Source organism: Monopterus albus, unplaced genomic scaffold, assembly GCF_001952655.1.
Source record: "Monopterus albus unplaced genomic scaffold, M_albus_1.0 scaffold150.1, whole genome shotgun sequence".
NCBI classification, from domain to species: domain Eukaryota; kingdom Metazoa; phylum Chordata; class Actinopteri; order Synbranchiformes; family Synbranchidae; genus Monopterus; species Monopterus albus.
The window spans coordinates 23,241-40,215 of NW_018128030.1; the positions used below are offsets into that span (position 1 = coordinate 23,241).

A 16,975-nucleotide genomic window follows, 5' to 3' on the forward strand; every position below is an offset into this window, starting at 1 on the left:
CGTCTGCTGCTGACCCCCCCTCAGTGGGTGGAGGTGCAGCTGCTGTTGCTCCTGCTCCAGCACCTTCTGCTCCTACCCCAGCCCCTCTTCCAAATATTGCTCCAAACCCTCCGCCTGCACCCATACTTGTTCCAGCTCCACCTCCTCCTGCAACCCCATCTGTCACCCCTTTCCCCCCTACCAAACTGGTAATAAAGCATGGTGAAGCTGGAGCCTCTGTGTCCTGGTCCAGCAGCTGTCCACCACCTCCAGCTGCACCAAGCAAGGTGGTGGCTGAACCTGTCAGCCAGAACTCCTCTTTCAGTCGTGCTCCTGCAGCATCTTCCTCTTTCTCCTCCTCATCCTTCAATTCTCAAAACGACGCTCTACCGCAGAGAACCAGCAAACCACCTATCAAGACCTACGAGGCTCGCAGGAGAATTGGCTTGAAGCTGAAGATCAAGCAGGATCAAACAGGGTTCAGTAAGGTGGTCCACAATACTGCCTTAGACCCAGTGCACATGCCTCAACCTCAGCAGAGCAGTCAGTCCATATCTCAGACTCAGTCTGAAGCTGCTGTACCACACCCAAAGTCCTACTCTTTATCAGCTCCTTCTGCTACAGTGATCAGAACTCAGTCCCCTGTATGCACTGCTTCTTCTGCCTCATCAGTCACCATAGCCCCATCTTCCTCTACCTCTTCCTCTCATACTTGGTCATCATCCACCTCCTCCTCATCCTCCACTCAAATGAATGGGACAGTGGATCACAATGAAATGGGTGGGGTCAAGCACAATCCTGCCTCCACTGCCACTTCCTCACAGACAACCTGCCGACTCCCCCTTCGAAAAACATACCGGGAAAACATCAGTCCCCGGCTCAGACCTGGTGTCCCAGGTGGAGGAGATGAGAGTTTATCCTACCCCAGACCCACGCCGTCATCCCCCAGGCATGAGGCCTCATCCCCCTCAGAGCGGACAGTGATAGCCAGTGTGAAGGTGGAGAAAAGGGGCAGGGAGGCCTCACATACTCACACAGAGTCAAGCCACCAAATGGGACATTTAGGGAGTACAATGCAGAGGCTGGACGAAGTGGACGAGGTGTTTAACCGTGGTATCAAAACCACACACCATCACCTCCCACAGCTCCTAGACACGGAAGGGGCAAATGAGAGAGGGGAGGAACACACAGACCAAGAAACAAATGTAAATAAATACACAAGAGCAAGTGGGAAAAATAGGCATAGGACAGGTGGGACATTCAGAATGGACCAGCATGCCCCTGGGCCTCCCTCTCCAGAGTCCTTCACACGAGACTCTCTGCTTCCTGCCAAACGCTGCAAGTCAGACTCTCCCGACATGGACAACGCCAGCTTCTCCAGTGGCAGCCCTCCAGACGACTCTCTGAACGAGCACCTACAGTGTGCCATCGACAGCATCCTAAACCTGCAGCAGGAGCCCTCTGCCCGCGGGCACCACATGAAGGGGGGCAACAGCAAGCCTCATCAACACCAAAGCCAGTGCCCAGGGGGCTTGGCAGCCTCGTCCCACAGAGCCTCAGTCCCACCTCCCTCCTCTGCTTCCTCGTCCTCCTCCTTGGCCCAGCACCCTCAGGTCGGTGGCCGTGGCCACAATGGCAGCCTGGTCCCCCAGACTCAAAGCAGATAACAGCTCCTCAGCCCCAGCCCAGACTGACAGGGGTATCTAAAAGACAGACTTGGTGGCAGGGGAAGAGGGGCACTGTGAAAACAGTATCACTGTACTACTCTGCCAAGCTTTGTTGGTTTTGTTTGTCCATTTGAATTGTCCAGACATTTCATTGTCATTTACAGCCTGAGGTAGACCTGTGGTGGAGTAAGGGAATGTGTGGTCAAAGGTAAAACTGTCTCTGAATTGCAGAATTGAAGATGCCTGGTGTTTTCTGTGTTCTGTCAGTCAGGTTTGAATAACAAGACGAGATTTGCAGAAGTTGCATTATCTTTTGTTTGATCATTCCTTTCATGTGGCTTGAGCACCACAACGGTTCATCTCCTGGTTTCAACAGTGTCCCAGTGACAGCTCATTTAAACAGTTCAGAAGACAACAACCTTCTTTAACTTGACTACCTGCAGCTGAGAAGCAGAAGAGAATACAACCAGGTTCATACTATAAAAGGTCGTAATACATTGTGTCTTGGTTTGCCAACCAAATTTTATTCTCTTCACAAAGATAAGGTTGTCACACAGAAGCAAACAGCACATGTGAAAGAGAAACAGTTTATGTCTTTATGAAGAATACTTTTCTTTAGACAGTAATTAAACCCGGAGGCTCAATTGCGTTTGCAAGGCAACTGCTTCATTTGGCAAAAGCAGTGGCCTCATCCTCCAACATGTGTGTATGTCATACAGACATCACATACATTTTGAAGTAAAATGTTGATAAAATCAAACTATGTGAAGTTTTCCTTTTGATTGACTACTGTCCAGATGTAATTGCCTATGTTGTTAGGAAATTGTGTTCTAATGTCATGATGATGAATTTCCTGGTTCCTGTTTTTAGACCATGCCTCCACACACCTGCCCCCCACCGGTGATTCTGATGCCAGGTTAGGACTGTATGCATTTCGGTCAGCACGTGGCAGGCCAGTTTTAACTGTTGGTTTTCTGTGTTCTCGGTCTGTTTCATCTTTCTGCAGTGTATCCCTGCCTCCCATGTGTGTTTTTGTGTTTTCTAAGCCTGGTTGACAATTCAGACACAAACACAGCACAAACATTGAAATGGAAAAAAGGAACAATAATAATGTACAAAAAGACCGTAAGAAAATTTGAAGTATAGTATTACAGATTAATTTTGTATTGTATTTATTGTGTATAATGACACTTTTTAAAAAGAAATGTACATTTAGTAAAAGTGTAAATTAAACCTTGCTTCTTTTATGAAACATGGCAGGTCTTCTAGTTGTTTATCTAGCAGTTCAGAGAGCGATTCCTGATTGTCAAGGCCCATTCCTCTGGATGACTCCTGACCACTGTGCTGTGTGATAGTGAGGAGGGGATGGTATTAGCGGTGGCAGCAGTGGGGTGTGTTCTCTGTCAGACAACCAGCAGGTGGAGCATGGAAGTGAAAAAGTAGAGCTGGCTGTCTTTGCCTGAAGGTTCACAGAGTTTGGGATGAGCAAGAGAGTGTAGACTGATGGGAAAAATTGTCACATCTGTAAACGTTACAGTAAGTTGAGTAGAAAATAACCATCTGTTAACTTTACAAAACACAGGAGTTGCAAGCCACAGCTGGAGCCTTGCAGCATGAGGTGGTTATTCAAAATATGCAGAAGGACACTGTTCTGTCACGTTAAAGAAGAAAAATTTGACTCCACCCAGATTTTTAGGAGAATATTTATTCACAGCCTCCTCCTCCAGGTCCACGCCCCTCTGGCCACAGTTGAGCTCATCCCTGCCCTGAGCAGAGTGTTAGTGCTGGCCACAGTGTTGCCAGGCATCTCTGGAAAAAGAGGTGCGTTAAACTACAAGAAGCAAGCAAAGGGAGTGAAAAGTTACCCCAGTGTGGTGTGCCTGTGTGTCTGACTATTTGCTTTGTGCTCTTTCAGCAAGCTGAGTAAGGATCCCTGCCAGATGCGGAGCTCATCTGAAATACATTAAACCCTGGAGAAGAGTGATCTTCTGTACTCTAACTGCACTGAAGGTTCCTATTTGCTGTCAGAGTTACACCCATACATGTAGCAGCAGCTCCTCCAAAGAGACTGTTTTTTCTCCTCAAGTCAAAATATTTTCCAAGCTCCAGAGGGAAAGACTGGAGAGAGATCAAGGTGCTTGAAGAAGTGTGTGCTTTCTTCTTAATAACTTGGTAAATACTTCTTTTAAACTTTTAAATATAGCTATGACAATCGGTTGTACTTTAACCTTTACTCAAATATAGCCAGATTGTGATGCAGTAGAGGAAAGTGAGCTTTGATAGTATTAAGTGTTATCAGTTCACAGCTTAGCTGAAGAATTATTGTATGATGAAACTTTATGAAGATTTTTCCTTTCTTCATTTGGATAATGTAGTATGACTCCCCTGATACTTGTTGCTGCAGGCTAAAATGTTACATTTCTTGTTCCAGTCCAAAAACTCTGTTGCTACTGTGCTGCACAAACCCCTAAGGCATTTTCTTTCGTCCTTAAGCTTTATAGATTGCTCCCAGAGCCTCAACCAAATCTTTTAAGTCTCATGGAAAGCCTGTAAATCAACCTTTACTCACATAGCTGGCCATGCACAATACGTTTGTACGCAATGGCAGCCAAATCACATTTAATGGCTCTCCTGTAGATATCCAGGGTTCGCCATTCCACACTGGTCTTGTGACATGTGAGAGAGGAGTGTGTTGCCTTTTCTCCTCTGGGCAGATATTTGTTTTATCCTAGTTCAGATGGGATTTGAAAGAGAGAATCTCTCCGTAGATGGTTTAGTCTGCTGATGTGTGTCTTACCGTTGTGCCGTTGTGTCAGTCTGGTGCTTAAAATCAGTTGTGTCTTCAATTCCTAGCCCAGTATTTGTTTATGTACTGTACACGACAGTGAAAAAAGATTGTTCTTCCATGTAGAGATTACTCTCTTTTCCTTACATGAAGAACTGAGTCATGACCACATTTAACGTTCCGCAAAGAGAAACTCCACGAGGTAAAAGGAATTTCTTAGTCATTTCATTGTAAAGAAATGAGCTGTCTCTGTGCAAACCCCCCCACAGGGCTGGGTTTGCAAGTTTTCCAGCACGAACACCAACTTTTTCCAGGCAGGCACTGACCATGTTTGGCAGACTGAAGCTTGCTCCAGATTCCACATCCTTACTCTAGATTCTGACAGACTTTCATCACCTGAGGTTCTTAATGCCTTTTTTCTTTTTGGATTAATCTCTGCTTGTCTCCTTTTCTCTTCATGTTTCAGGAGTTATAAGTTATCAGAGCAGTGACTGTTTTTCAAAGGGTAAGATCCAGACATCAAACAATACATCAGTTTTATCATTCCTCTCAGCGTGTGCAGACAAGGTTTCAAGGACAAGTGAGCAGTAATCACATAAACACAGGAAACACCTGAAGGTTTTCCAAGGTTCAGCCACAGGAATTACAGAGCAATACAAGAGACACTTTGACACAGATTTTTGAAAGAGGTTCACTATCTTGTTAGTCAACCAACATGTCACGCTGGGGGCGAAAAAATGTGAAGAAGGCACCTGAGGTGATCCGCACTGTGACAGAGGGGCTAAAGTCCCTGTATCGAGAGAAGCTGCTTCCTCTGGAGCAGTACTATGGTTTCCATGACTTCCACTCTGCCAGTCTGGAGGATGCAGACTTTGATAACAAGCCTATGGTGCTGGTGGTGGGACAGTACTCCACAGGAAAGACAACGTTCATCAAGTAAGATATTACAGCTCTGCATCATGTTGAACTTTGCACTTTATTGAAGTTCTGATAGTGAAAATGATCACAAGCGGTGTGTGTGACTGACAGGTATCTACTGGAGCAGGATATTCCTGGCAGCAGGGTGGGACCTGAGCCCACCACCGACTGCTTCACTGCTATCATGCATGGGGAGGTGGAGTCAGTCATCCCAGGGAACGCCCTTATTGTCGACCCCAACAAGCCTTTCCGCAACCTTAACCCTTTTGGAAACACCTTTCTCAACAGGTGAGAGCAGGAAGTTTATTCCCAGTGTGTTGTGTAATGATTCCACTGAGGGAGCCAGTTATATCAGCATGAAATGGATAGACTATGTGAGAGAACCCAGGGAAAGAAAACAGGGACGATAGATAACAAAGTTTTTTTTAGCGTTTTGGAATTTCTAGTCTCTGTGCCAAATGTCAGAGTGGGGAGGCACTTTCCTTATTTGTGGAAAAATGGAGAAAAGGAGCGAGATCGCCGAGAGGGTGATGAAATCTGATGTGCTCAGGATCTGCAATGTACGCAAGTTGAAAGATGAGGTCAGAGGGCTCCACAACCCCTTTGGGCAAAGACAAATAAAATGAGGCTTATGGAACCTATAAGAAAAATCTTAACACTGAGGACTTCTGGCTGCACTGCCAAATTTTTGTTTTTCCACAGTTTTACAATAAAGCGCTCTTAGCTACTAAACATGGTTTTGCAGGCCAGTGTTGACAGGAACATGCAGTGCTCTTATTAATTAATGGGGCTCCAACATGAAATTCTGATGCCAGTTTTCCAGCAGAATCCCTCACTCCCTCTGCAGGGTGTGTTTGTGAATGCATTTACGTCTCTCCTTTTGCTTTGACTTCCTGTTCTGGGAGCTGGTACGCTCATTAAGCTCCTAAGCTACAGGAAGTGGTGTTGTTGTTCTAAGCCATACATTGCTAGCAGGCCTTATTGTTTGATTTTGGCAGTAGTGGTCATTTTCCTTCAGGAAGCGCAGAGCAATAAGAGCCCTGCTTGCACACAATGGCTTGCAAGGGAGGGATGGGGGAGTGGAGAGGGCAGCTTCCAATATGCTCGTCAGATCACACTGGCTTCTTTGATAAGAGTTGACCATTTTTCACATGATTTAGATTCTTTCCATCTGCACTGACAGTCTTTTTAAACAAACTTGACCTGTCTGAACTTTTGTCATATTGTTTATGTGACTTTTCCCGTCTGCTGCTGTAAATACCAGGTTTCAGTGCGCCCAGATGTCCAACCAGGTCCTGGAGAGTATCAGCATTATTGACACACCGGGAATCCTGTCAGGGGCCAAGCAGAGAGTGAGCCGAGGTGAGGGCGGTAGCAGAGGTGCGGGCGGTAGCCGAGGTGAGGGCGGTGGCAAAGGTGAGGAGAAGTCATGGGGGGCTTGCAGAGACACATCCCTGCAAGCCTTCTCACAAACTCATCTCCTTGGCTTGCCTGGCTAACTCATGGGACCAGTTTGCTCTGTCACAATAACACTTGGCAGCAGGGGACGAAAGTATCACACCCGTACACAGAGGATAAAACCATAATCAGGAACAGTAGTGCATACTGGAGCAATGTACTGTTGAAAAATAACTATCATCATCAACATCTCACAGTAGTTTTTCACTTTTCTGTTCATCCATGCTTCAAGTAACCCATTACACACATCAATCTGACTGAGCAACTAACAAGTTAAAGGGTCAGTGCATCCGCAATATGAAAAACATATTTCCTCACTTACCACTGGTGAAATCTGCAGATAGTTTTGGCAAGATTCTCCACCCTCCACCCCCCCCAAGTGCAGTGGAGGTGATTGGAATGTCATTTGTGGTTCTCACAGAATTAAATCTATATTTTAAAAATTCAACAACATGTCTTTCCAGAAACTACTTTTTTTATAATGCAGACCATTTCTTATGATTTCATTGGTAAGAAATTGTTCCAGTGCAAACTGCTCACTGTGAAGTCTGTAGTTTATACAGAGCAACTGGGACACTGTTTTTGAAAAGACAGTGTTGTTAGATATAATCTTTTAGTGCTGTGAGCCCCACAAACCAGTTCTCTGTTTAAAGAAGAGTCAGAGATGGCTGTCTGAAGATCAGAACTATCTATAGGGCTGTGCTTCAGGAGGTAACTGGGTAAATATGTTTTTGTATTGTGGATGAATTGTCCCTTTTAGGATGATCATGCTGATACAGATTAAATCACCCAAACATATGAGAGTTGGTGTTATCAGACATGTGGATTGGTATTTTACACGTTAAAAGAATAGTTTTTACCATGTGGTATTTTGCATAGAGAAGAAGAGATATGAGTTGCAAAGGGTTTGTGTCTGTCGACCTTCTGCCCTCCTGTCACCTTTGATTTTGTTTAGTGCATAGTGCACATTTACTGTAGGTTTATGACTTAATTATTTAACCATTTTCTATTCAAACAGGCTACGACTTACTTAATTATTAAAACATTTTCTATTCAAACAGGCTACGACTTCCCAGCTGTGCTGCGCTGGTTTGCAGAACGTGTAGACCGCATCATCCTGCTCTTTGATGCCCATAAACTGGAGATATCAGATGAGTTCTCCGAGGCCATCAGTGCCCTAAAGGGCAATGAGGACAAGCTGCGTGTGGTCCTCAACAAGGCAGACATGGTGGGCACCCAGCAGCTGATGCGTGTGTACGGTGCACTCATGTGGTCCCTGGGGAAGGTGTTTGGCACCCCAGAGGTTCTGCGTGTCTACATTGGTTCCTTCTGGTCAGAGCCGCTGATGGTTACAGACAACCGTAAGCTGTTTGAGCTGGAGGAGGAGGATCTGTTTGCTGACATCCAAAACCTGCCTCGCAATGCAGCTTTACGCAAGCTCAACGACCTGGTCAAGAGGGCACGTCTGGTTAGGGTGGGTGGCTCACGGTGCATATGCTTTTGGACACCTCACCATGTATTCATTAAATTACTGCATTCTTAGTAGTGTTAAAACCCAGAAGGAAGAATCTTAATCTCCTTTATTGATATCCTTAATGCTAGGTCCATGCCCACATCATCAGTTATCTGAAGCAGGAGATGCCTTCTGTCTTCAGGAAAGACAATAAAAAGAAGAATCTCATCTACCAGCTTCCAGTTATTTTCTCCAAGATTCAGCTGCAGCACAACATTTCTTCTGGAGACTTCCCAGATTGTACTAAGATGCAGGTTAGTCTGAGACTCTTGGTTTTCACAGCTGAGCACATCAAGGAGCCCATAAGGCAAATACTTCTCTTTTAATGCTCAATAACATTTTTAACATGTTAAATCTTCCAGCTAACACATTTTATCATTCACTTTTAAAGGAGCAACTGATGGTTCATGATTTCACCAAGTTCAAGACCTTGAAGCCTAATCTGATGGCAGCCTTGGATGAGCTGCTCGCTGGTGACATTGCCAAATTGATGCCCCTCCTGCGGCAGGAAGAGCTGGAAGCAGGTGAGCAACTAGGTGTGCAGGGTGGAGCCTTCCTGGGGACCCGTGCTGGACCATTCAATGAGGGCAACCCCTTTGCTGAAGCAAATGGAGAGGAATGTGAGGAGGAGGGGGAGGACTGGGTGGTGACCAAAGACAAGCCCAAATATGATGAAATCTTCTATAACCTCGCTCCCAATGAGGGGAAACTGAGTGGCACCAAGGCTAAAGACTGGATGGTGAGCTCCCGCCTGCCCAACTCAGTGCTGGGTCGCATCTGGAAGCTATCAGATGTGGACCATGATGGCATGCTGGATGATGAGGAATTTGCCCTGGCCAGCCACCTGATTGAGGTCAAGCTGGAGGGTCATGGCCTGCCCCCTGAGCTCCCTACCCGTCTGATCCCACCCTCCAAACGCAGGCAGAAGGGTTCTGATGCATAGACATGTCACAAGATGCTCTTCTCTGTTGGCTGTCACACTTATGCTACTGTTTGTATTTGCTTTTGTTTTCCCCCAGACCCATGTCAAGGTGTTGTTTGTAATGTGTTCAGCTTTTCCTCTGAGACTGAATTTGGTCTTGCACATTGGAATATACTGTATTTAAGTGTAAGCCACACCTTTGAGCCTATAACAAGGGCCTATTGCCAAAGATTGTGTTTTAAGAAGTCAAACGGGTCTGGTTGCTTTTCCTTTTGGCTCCTCATAGTTTGCTTTTTATGATGAGGTTTTAAAACTATATCTTGTGTTTGCTGAGCAGAAGTAAATGAAAGCTGGCACCCTGTAAACGAACGGACTTCAGCATATATTTGACCAAGTACAGAGAAAAACCTTTCTCTGTTAAAGCCGTTAAATTTAACATTCCTTTGGTGACTGTACTGCAATGACACAGTATTATAATGTGTAGGATTATGCAATTTTTAGATTTGGTCATCCCAGTAAGATATCTTCTACAAATGTCTTTTGTAGGCTTTTGCTTAAATGATTTGTTTATAGCATTTCCACCTCAGTCTGACAGTGCACCTCCAATAACCTGAATGCACTTCACTTTGATGCTTTACATGTCACAGTTTTGAGCATACTTTATATATTATTTTTGTAATTGTTGCTCTCATTTTGTATGTGCAGAGCAAGGCCTCAGTTGTATAAAAGAGCATCACGTGCTAAGACGACCTGTTCAACTAGACTGAATGATTGATATATTACCAACTACTGTACACAGCTTCACCAACTGTTATTGTAAACAAATAAAATTCCCTGACTGTGTCTTGTCTCTGTTGTGGCCCTTTTGTAAGGAAACTATCGCAACAAAGCTCAAATGGCTATTGTTAAATATGAAGTACATAATGCGAAGCTAATAATTGAGTGCATTTTGTCACTCTTTTAACAATATTTTCCTTCTATCAAGCTTGTTTGGTCTCTCTGTGACAAATCAGTTAAATGGTGACTCACACTGTCTCCTGCCAAGTGCCCATATCACCATTTTCCAAGACTCTCTCCCCTCTCATTCCCACCATCTGAAGCCTCTTCTCACTCTCTTTCTTTCACACACAGTTATACAGTGCATTCCCCCTTGTCACTGGCTAGTTCTACATTCACACACTCACTAGCCTGTATGTGCATCTTGTTTTTGTCTGTGTAAACTATCTGCACTAATATTTGTATCCCATGTAGAACTGTGTGTGTTTCACATAACAATCTCAGGGTTTGCAAAAGAAGGGGTGGCCTTCCCTGTTCCACTCCTCCATGGAAAGAAACACAAATGAGAAACAGAGGCAATCCAGCCCTTTCCTCGCTGCTCTCTGGCTTACTGTGACTCACATGTGAAGAATGTGGTGGGCTGGCCCAAGAGTTATTAATATCGCCTTTCCTAGGGTCCGCTAAGTTTCCTTAGGCTCATGCACAGGATCTAGACACTGTACCTTTATGAAAGACTGTAACAACATCCCCTTATTTGGAGTGTTCCTGTGCTAGACCTGCAGTTTGCCACACCCTCTCCTGTGTCTGTGTGAGAGAAGGAGCAGCAGAAACGGAGATAGGTAAAAAAAAAAAAAAAAGTCTTCTTAATCTACTTCATTTATATTTTCAAGTCACTGCTAGCAATGCCATTTTAGAGAGCAGAATAAAAAATTTCCCTCAGAAGTTTGAACAATGCCCATCTGTTACATAATTAGGCTGTGCTGAGTCATAGCAAATCACAAACATTTGTTGCCCAGATCAGAACACACAGTGCTGCCAAAGCAGTGGGGTGAGGCTTACACACAGGTCCAAACTAGAGCAGAGGACCAACATCAGACATCCCCAAGAATGAAGCTTACTTAAGGAAACCGGGGTCTCCGTATACGTCACCGTGTTTATGTGGGGAATTCCTTACTAGCAAACCTGTGGTGGAAGAAAAACTGAGGTCACCCACTCTGGAGAGGAGTGACCTCTGGTGGATACTGGATTCCTGGCAAACTTACACTAAAATAATAAACATTACAGTGTCCAACAGTAGGTGGCAGACTGGAGGCATGTGCATTAAAGGATAAGTTCGCTTTTTTTCAAGTCAGTGAAACCCAAATACTCCTGTTGTGCAAGACAGCATTTTAATGTTCAGCTGAAACTAATAAGAGGCTTCACAAAAGTTAGTCATTTTAAGTGGGCATGTTACAGAGTGTTAAATTTAAGGGTGCATTTATAATACATACAGCTTGATCTAACAAGGACTGTAATTTTGACTCCACATGTGAATAACTGGTGACCAATAACTTTCAATTTACATGATTATTGTATTAATTTAGACTATGAAAACTGAGAACTTGTCCTTGAAACCTTTTTAAAGTCTTATTTTATATACACTATTTTAATGTTTAAGTCAATCTACATTTTAATTCATGTGTAATTTCACTTGCCAAAGATGTTACAAAATATTTAACCAGCTGTTGTATTTTGTCACAAATGAGTTACATTAGTTACAGATAACTCTGAAGTTTATTATACATCCAAAAAGAAAGCAAATCATGTTGAACATAGCTTGGTAGCTCAAACTATTTTCCCATTTTACCTGCACATACATAACACATTCTGCTCTGACTAAATCACAGAATCAAGCCTTAACATTTGGAACCACTGATGTAAAAATATGCAAAGTATGACACAAAGGTAAAGCTACCGCATCACTATTAAGAGATAAGACCTAGTATCAAAGGTAAAGTTATATCAGTATATATAAAATATTTCTCAACTCTCATACCCATTCCACACATGGTGCAATCACTTAGAGCTAAAGCCCTTGTTAAGTGTCACAAAAGGTAGATTTTCTGACCATATTCAAAAGAGCATCTGAAACATTTTCTCATTTTAGTGAATTCTAGTGCTTAGAAACTAAAATAATTTTTCACATCTTTGATCTGTTTCATCATACCACCAATTTCCTGTCCCTGTTCTCTGAGCACATCCTGAACAACCTTCTTCTGGTGGGCATTGAGTGACATGGTCGTCCTGGCTACAGGCACAGCCTTGTCCACTTGTGTCTTCTGGTACTCCATCTTCATGTTCACCTGTTTGATGCAGTTGTCCAGGTGTTTCAGTTGATCATTGATTGCCTGAAGCTCCTTCTTCATATCCTTCTCACTGTTGGAGAGTATGGGTAGTTGGCTTTGCAGGCTGCCCAACACTTTTTTGACCCTGTTCACAATGGTTTCCTGGCGATACTTTGCATCTTCATACTTATCAGCCAACCTCTCTGCTGCTTCTCTCAGACTTTTCCTCTCCTCCCTGCACACAGCCAGCTCCTCCAGCTGCTTGTTCTTCTGGCCTGTCAGGAGTTTTACTCTTCTCTGCATCTCCTCACAGGCCATATCCTGTTTGAGAATGTATTCCTCACGGAAGACCTGTGTGGCTCTGCTGAGGAGCTGCAGACACTCTGGTAGAGGTGGTGTCTTGTCCTTGTCCCCAGCCTTGAGTACAAGGGGATTGGTGGAGCTACGTGCCAGGATGTTGCGGATGTGCTGCTCGAAGGAGTTGTCGGCCAGCCTGCGCAGAGGGGAGCTAGCAGAGCCCGGACCTGGATGGGAACAAAGCAGTGGAGGGGAGGGAGGGCGAATGGAGCTCAGCAAGGGCAACAGGATGCACTCGTAGGCCCTGGTGATGCAGATCATGGTGGCTCCCAAGGCAAGGTCAGACACAATCAAAAAGCCACGAACCGGAGCTGACTGACTGGTCTGGAGTGGTCTAGTGCAAAGAATGTGCTCTACAATACAGCGCTTCTCAGCAGCCAGTTCCTGGAGACTGTCCTTGTCCTCCTCGTCTGACTGGAGGAACTTCTGCAGCTTGTTGGCCCAGATTAGCCCCACGCTGTGCACTCCTGCTTCGTGAGTGCAATGATACCTATGCTGGCACAGGGGGTCTCTGTGCAGTCTGATTGGGCAGGTGAAATCAAGTTCTTGAGGCTCCTCGTCATCTCCTGTGGCTACTTTGAGGGTAAGCTCTAACTCAACACACTCAAATACATACAAAGCTGGAACTGCCTCTGTGCCTCGGATCCACTTTTCCACTGCCCCCGTCTCTTCCTCCTCTTCAGAGTCCAGTACCACGCAATGATACAGCGTGCCTGTTTCTGTGGCGATGACTAGAATACTGGGCACGCATGGCAGGCAGAGAATCGCACAAGCCTCATAGCCATAGTTATCTTCTGCTGCAGGATACATGGGAAGGGGCCCAGCAGGTTTACTTACACTCACACCGTTTGTCTGGCTCGTGTAGCTCACATAGGTTTCCCCATTTCCGTAGAGAATATACAGAGGGTAGAGCAGCTGCTCTTTAGCCCACCTTGCTGTCAGCTTCCGAGGGGGGGGCGAAATCGGCCCAAAGTCAAACGCCACAGCTATCTCGCCTAGAGATGCTGCATAGGAACGGTCCGGTGGATGGATGCTGCTGCCATCTTCCGACTGCGAAACTGGCAGGACATTGACCGGCGTCTGGGGCGACTTCAGACCGTAAAACCTGATTGTGTTGTCGGATGTGAGCAGCACCAGATGGGGTTCGTCGGTCTCACTCGGGTACCAAGCTGCCTGCCTCAGATTCACGGACAGTGAGCTGGTGAAGAATCGCTCTGCCACCGGGATTGTCCTGCAGTTGATTTCGCTTCGTCCGCCCTCGAACTCGGACCTCTTGCCCCACCGCTGAGGAAGTTCTAGGACCGAGATGCCACGCTTCCCGATGAGCGCAATGTGGTGCTGTGTTGGACTCACCAACACCTGGCACACTTCGAAAAGAGGAGGGTTGATACACAACAACGTCTGATAGCTCCCGCTACTGCGACTCTCGTCCGGGCTTAGCTGTCGTAAGTTGGTCGTGTAAAACACGCTGTCTGCGTCGTTCCACAGGAAAAAGTCCCCACCCAAACAAAAGGTGAGGTTTTTAGCGATATCTCTTTCATTTGTGCTAGGCTCCGAACCCAACTTCTCTTGTATTTTTTTGAAAATAGCATGGTTTGGTAAATCATTCAGCCACCTTTCTACACCGAATGCCGCCATCTTGATCAACGTCGGTTTCAAAGAGAAAACAGCCCATGGCAACCCGATAGTTTTGCGACAGTCTTTTAACGTATTACGGTGGCCGGCGTCGTACATTTTGCAGAATCACCATGGCGTTGAAAGAGACTGTTGGGCTGTATGAGACACTCAGAGCAGAGTGGAACAAGAAAAACCCAAACCTGAATAAATGTGGAGACCTTCTGACCAAACTTAAGGTAGAGTCGCTCGATTGATTTGCATCGATTTGTCTCTTTTGAGTTTTATCAAGCGGGAACATTGCTTCTTGAGAATCGTTAGTCCTGTTAGCATGTGTAGCTCAGCTTGCTAATTAGGCTAGTTAGGCTAATATGTGTGTTTTTATTAAGTAAACTTTGTACACATGCAGTTTCGTTATAATATTGTTGAGTTTCTATTTGTCAACTACGTGTTTGTGTTCGGGTAATAGTCTATTTAATAATTTTAGGATATGTATCAGGAAATAAATCATTGCAGCCAGTTTTGCTAACGTTTCGCTAATTCATTGTCCAACAATTTCCAACAAAATAAACATTTACACGGAGCTTTATTGAGACGGTATTTACGTCTTTGTTTCTTTAACCTTAACTTAGTGTTAGGTATTCTTTACTTATTGATTATACGGTTACTGTTACTACTGTACTGTTGAAGTTCTGTTGTTGAGACAATGTTTATTTACTCCTTGCGGGAAGAGGTGCGACATATTACGTGTGAACGTTTGTAGAAAATGACACAAAAATTTGCCTTTGCAGATTTCATTACTGGAGCTGAACTTTTTACCTACCAGTGCGTCCGCTCTCACTAAGCAGCAGCTTATTTTAGCTCGTAAGTATGGCTGGCAAATCAACCTGACAGACAACATTCATAGTAATCATAGATTGGTTGGTGTTGGCGAATTGGGACAGATTTGTGTCTGTTTTTCAGGTGATGTCCTTGAAATTGGAGCCTTGTGGAGTATCCTTAAGAAGGACATCCCATCCTTTGAGAGATACATGGCCCAGCTAAAATGTTACTACTTTGATTACAAGTAATATTACCTTTTTGTTTTTCATGTGTAGTGGAACCTTGTTGTATAGTACTCAGTGCCTTTTTCTAACATTGTTCTTTCTTTTGTCATTAGGGATGAACTGCCCGAAGCTGCCTACATGCACCAGTTACTTGGACTAAACCTGCTCTTCCTGCTCTCACAGAACCGTGTGTCTGAGTTTCATACAGAGCTTGAGAGACTGAGTGCACGAGATATTCAGACCAATGTATACATCAGGCACCCAGTGTCACTAGAGCAGGTGCTGCACTTTATGCCTAGACAAAGCACACATTTAGGGTTTGATGTTACACTGTTATTCTGTAGTGCCCAGATAACAGGGGTAAAATATTTGTGCATCCGTTTAGGACTTTATCAGTGCCCAAATAACAGGGGTAAAATATTTATATTTGTGCATCCGTTTAGGACTTTATACCCTTAAAATTGTTCCTTAAATTAATAATGTTGGGTGCTAGAATTACTTAATTCCTTTACAGAATTACAGCAGCAGTAATTGGCGTTGCAGGTTGTGGTTGATAGTTCAGTCAGTTAGTGAGGAGGATAGTGGCAGGCTGGTGAAGTGGTTCCTGTACATTAATGAATTAATTACTTCAGACTATTATATTCTCTGTTTTTGATTGACTCCTAAATGTTGTATTTCTTACATAGCTTTTAATACAAAGTTTCCAAACGCAATGTTTACTTTTGGCTGCTATAGTCAGATATGCCTCTTTGACTACGTTCACACTGCAGGTCTTAATGCTTAGATCGGATTTTTTGCCGAGATCCGATTTTTTTGCGCTGTTGTTCACACTGTCATTTAAATGCAACTGCCATCTGTCTCATGTGTGAACGGTATACGGCCCTGAAGTGACCCGCATGCGCAGAAGAGGACGTGACGTCAGACGCAGCGTACTGTGTTTGCGAAAATAAAAATGGATGCGGCTCGTGATAGCATGTGCGTAGCGATGTACCAGTTAATGTGCAATTGAAATAAAGAAATAAAAAGTAAAAGAGCAAAAATATTGCTTATGGCCTCTCCTCCTCCAGCGCAGAATTGTGACATCTGTCGCATTTCAATGACATAAAAATCGCATGAAATGCGACATGGCCGTTCAGACTGAAGTCGCAAAACATCGGATATGTATCCGATTTAGGACCACATATGAAAGTGGCCTGGGCCAGATTTGAAAAAAATCAGATTTGGGCTGTTCACACTGTCATAAGGAAATCGGATATGGGTCACATGTGGGCAAAAAGATCGGATTTGAGTCACTTCAGCCTGCAGTGTGAACGTAGTCTTTGTAAATCATTACAAAATAAATTTGATGAAAAATCAGGTCATTGACAGTCTATGGGGACACCAAGATTGAATACACATTGACAGAATTTTATTTTGCATTTCTGTGAGATGCATACAAATATAATGAATTCAGAGCTACAAAATACTAATTCATTGACACAAATGATCAAACATTTTTCCCCTGGTTGCATGCAGGGTTTGTGAAATTCTCTTTCTCTATAAAAGTAACACAGTAATAACAGTATATAAAATTAATGTTTTATAACCTTTGCTGTCTTTTTCAGTACTTGATGGT

General features: G+C 44.3%; 4 protein-coding genes across 7 annotated transcripts in view; 3 read left to right on the forward strand and 1 right to left on the reverse strand.

Moving 5' to 3' along the window:
• Nucleotides 1-2,898, forward strand: part of bicra (BRD4 interacting chromatin remodeling complex associated protein) — an 11,458-nt gene extending 8,560 nt beyond the window's left edge. Inside the window, exon 15 of the mRNA XM_020614713.1 lies at nt 25-2,898. Within this exon, the coding sequence (XP_020470369.1) occupies nt 25-1,646 (1,622 nt within the window). The 3' untranslated portion in view covers nt 1,647-2,898. The remainder of the gene's footprint in view (nt 1-24) is intronic.
• A 473-nt stretch (nt 2,899-3,371) lies between these two features.
• On the forward strand, nt 3,372-10,085 carry ehd2b (EH-domain containing 2b). Of its 4 annotated transcripts, none has more exons than XM_020614796.1 (8): nt 3,372-3,467; nt 3,562-3,818; nt 4,898-5,367; nt 5,461-5,637; nt 6,614-6,765; nt 7,869-8,281; nt 8,410-8,574; nt 8,712-10,085. In XM_020614796.1, exons 3-8 carry the CDS (start codon nt 5,147-5,149, stop codon nt 9,261-9,263), a joined length of 1,680 nt encoding a protein of 559 aa, XP_020470452.1. In that variant the 5' UTR covers nt 3,372-3,467; nt 3,562-3,818; nt 4,898-5,146; the 3' UTR covers nt 9,264-10,085. The 4 variants fall into 4 exon arrangements, with proteins under 4 accessions (XP_020470452.1, XP_020470454.1, XP_020470455.1 ...); XM_020614798.1 differs by having other exon boundaries at nt 6,614-6,747; XM_020614799.1 differs by having other exon boundaries at nt 6,614-6,711.
• Nucleotides 10,086-10,974: 889 nt separating this feature from the next.
• On the reverse strand, nt 10,975-14,435 carry nup88 (nucleoporin 88). The gene has a single exon (XM_020614804.1). It carries the CDS (start codon nt 14,432-14,434, stop codon nt 12,179-12,181), a length of 2,256 nt encoding a protein of 751 aa, XP_020470460.1. The 5' UTR covers nt 14,435; the 3' UTR covers nt 10,975-12,178.
• A 6-nt stretch (nt 14,436-14,441) lies between these two features.
• Nucleotides 14,442-16,975, forward strand: part of psmd8 (proteasome 26S subunit, non-ATPase 8) — a 4,607-nt gene continuing 2,073 nt past the window's right edge. The window contains exons 1-5 of the mRNA XM_020614755.1: nt 14,442-14,553; nt 15,106-15,178; nt 15,278-15,380; nt 15,474-15,639; nt 16,965-16,973. Of these exons, the coding sequence (XP_020470411.1) occupies nt 14,449-14,553; nt 15,106-15,178; nt 15,278-15,380; nt 15,474-15,639; nt 16,965-16,973 (456 nt within the window). The 5' untranslated portion in view covers nt 14,442-14,448. The remainder of the gene's footprint in view (nt 14,554-15,105; nt 15,179-15,277; nt 15,381-15,473; nt 15,640-16,964; nt 16,974-16,975) is intronic.

What these genes read in the sequence shown, in the direction of transcription:
- ehd2b (XM_020614796.1), top strand. Translation starts at nt 5,147, where the DNA reads ATGTCACGCTGGGGGCGAAAAAATGTGAAGAAGGCACCTGAGGTGATC. An exon ending in GGAAAGACAACGTTCATCAA is followed by an intron (nt 5,368 to 5,460) that starts GTAAGATATTAC and finishes TGTGACTGACAG; the next exon opens with GTATCTACTGGAGCAGGATA. An exon ending in AGGTGAGGGCGGTGGCAAAG is followed by an intron (nt 6,766 to 7,868) that starts GTGAGGAGAAGT and finishes CTATTCAAACAG; the next exon opens with GCTACGACTTCCCAGCTGTG.
- nup88 (XM_020614804.1), bottom strand. Translation starts at nt 14,434, where the DNA reads ATGTACGACGCCGGCCACCGTAATACGTTAAAAGACTGTCGCAAAACT.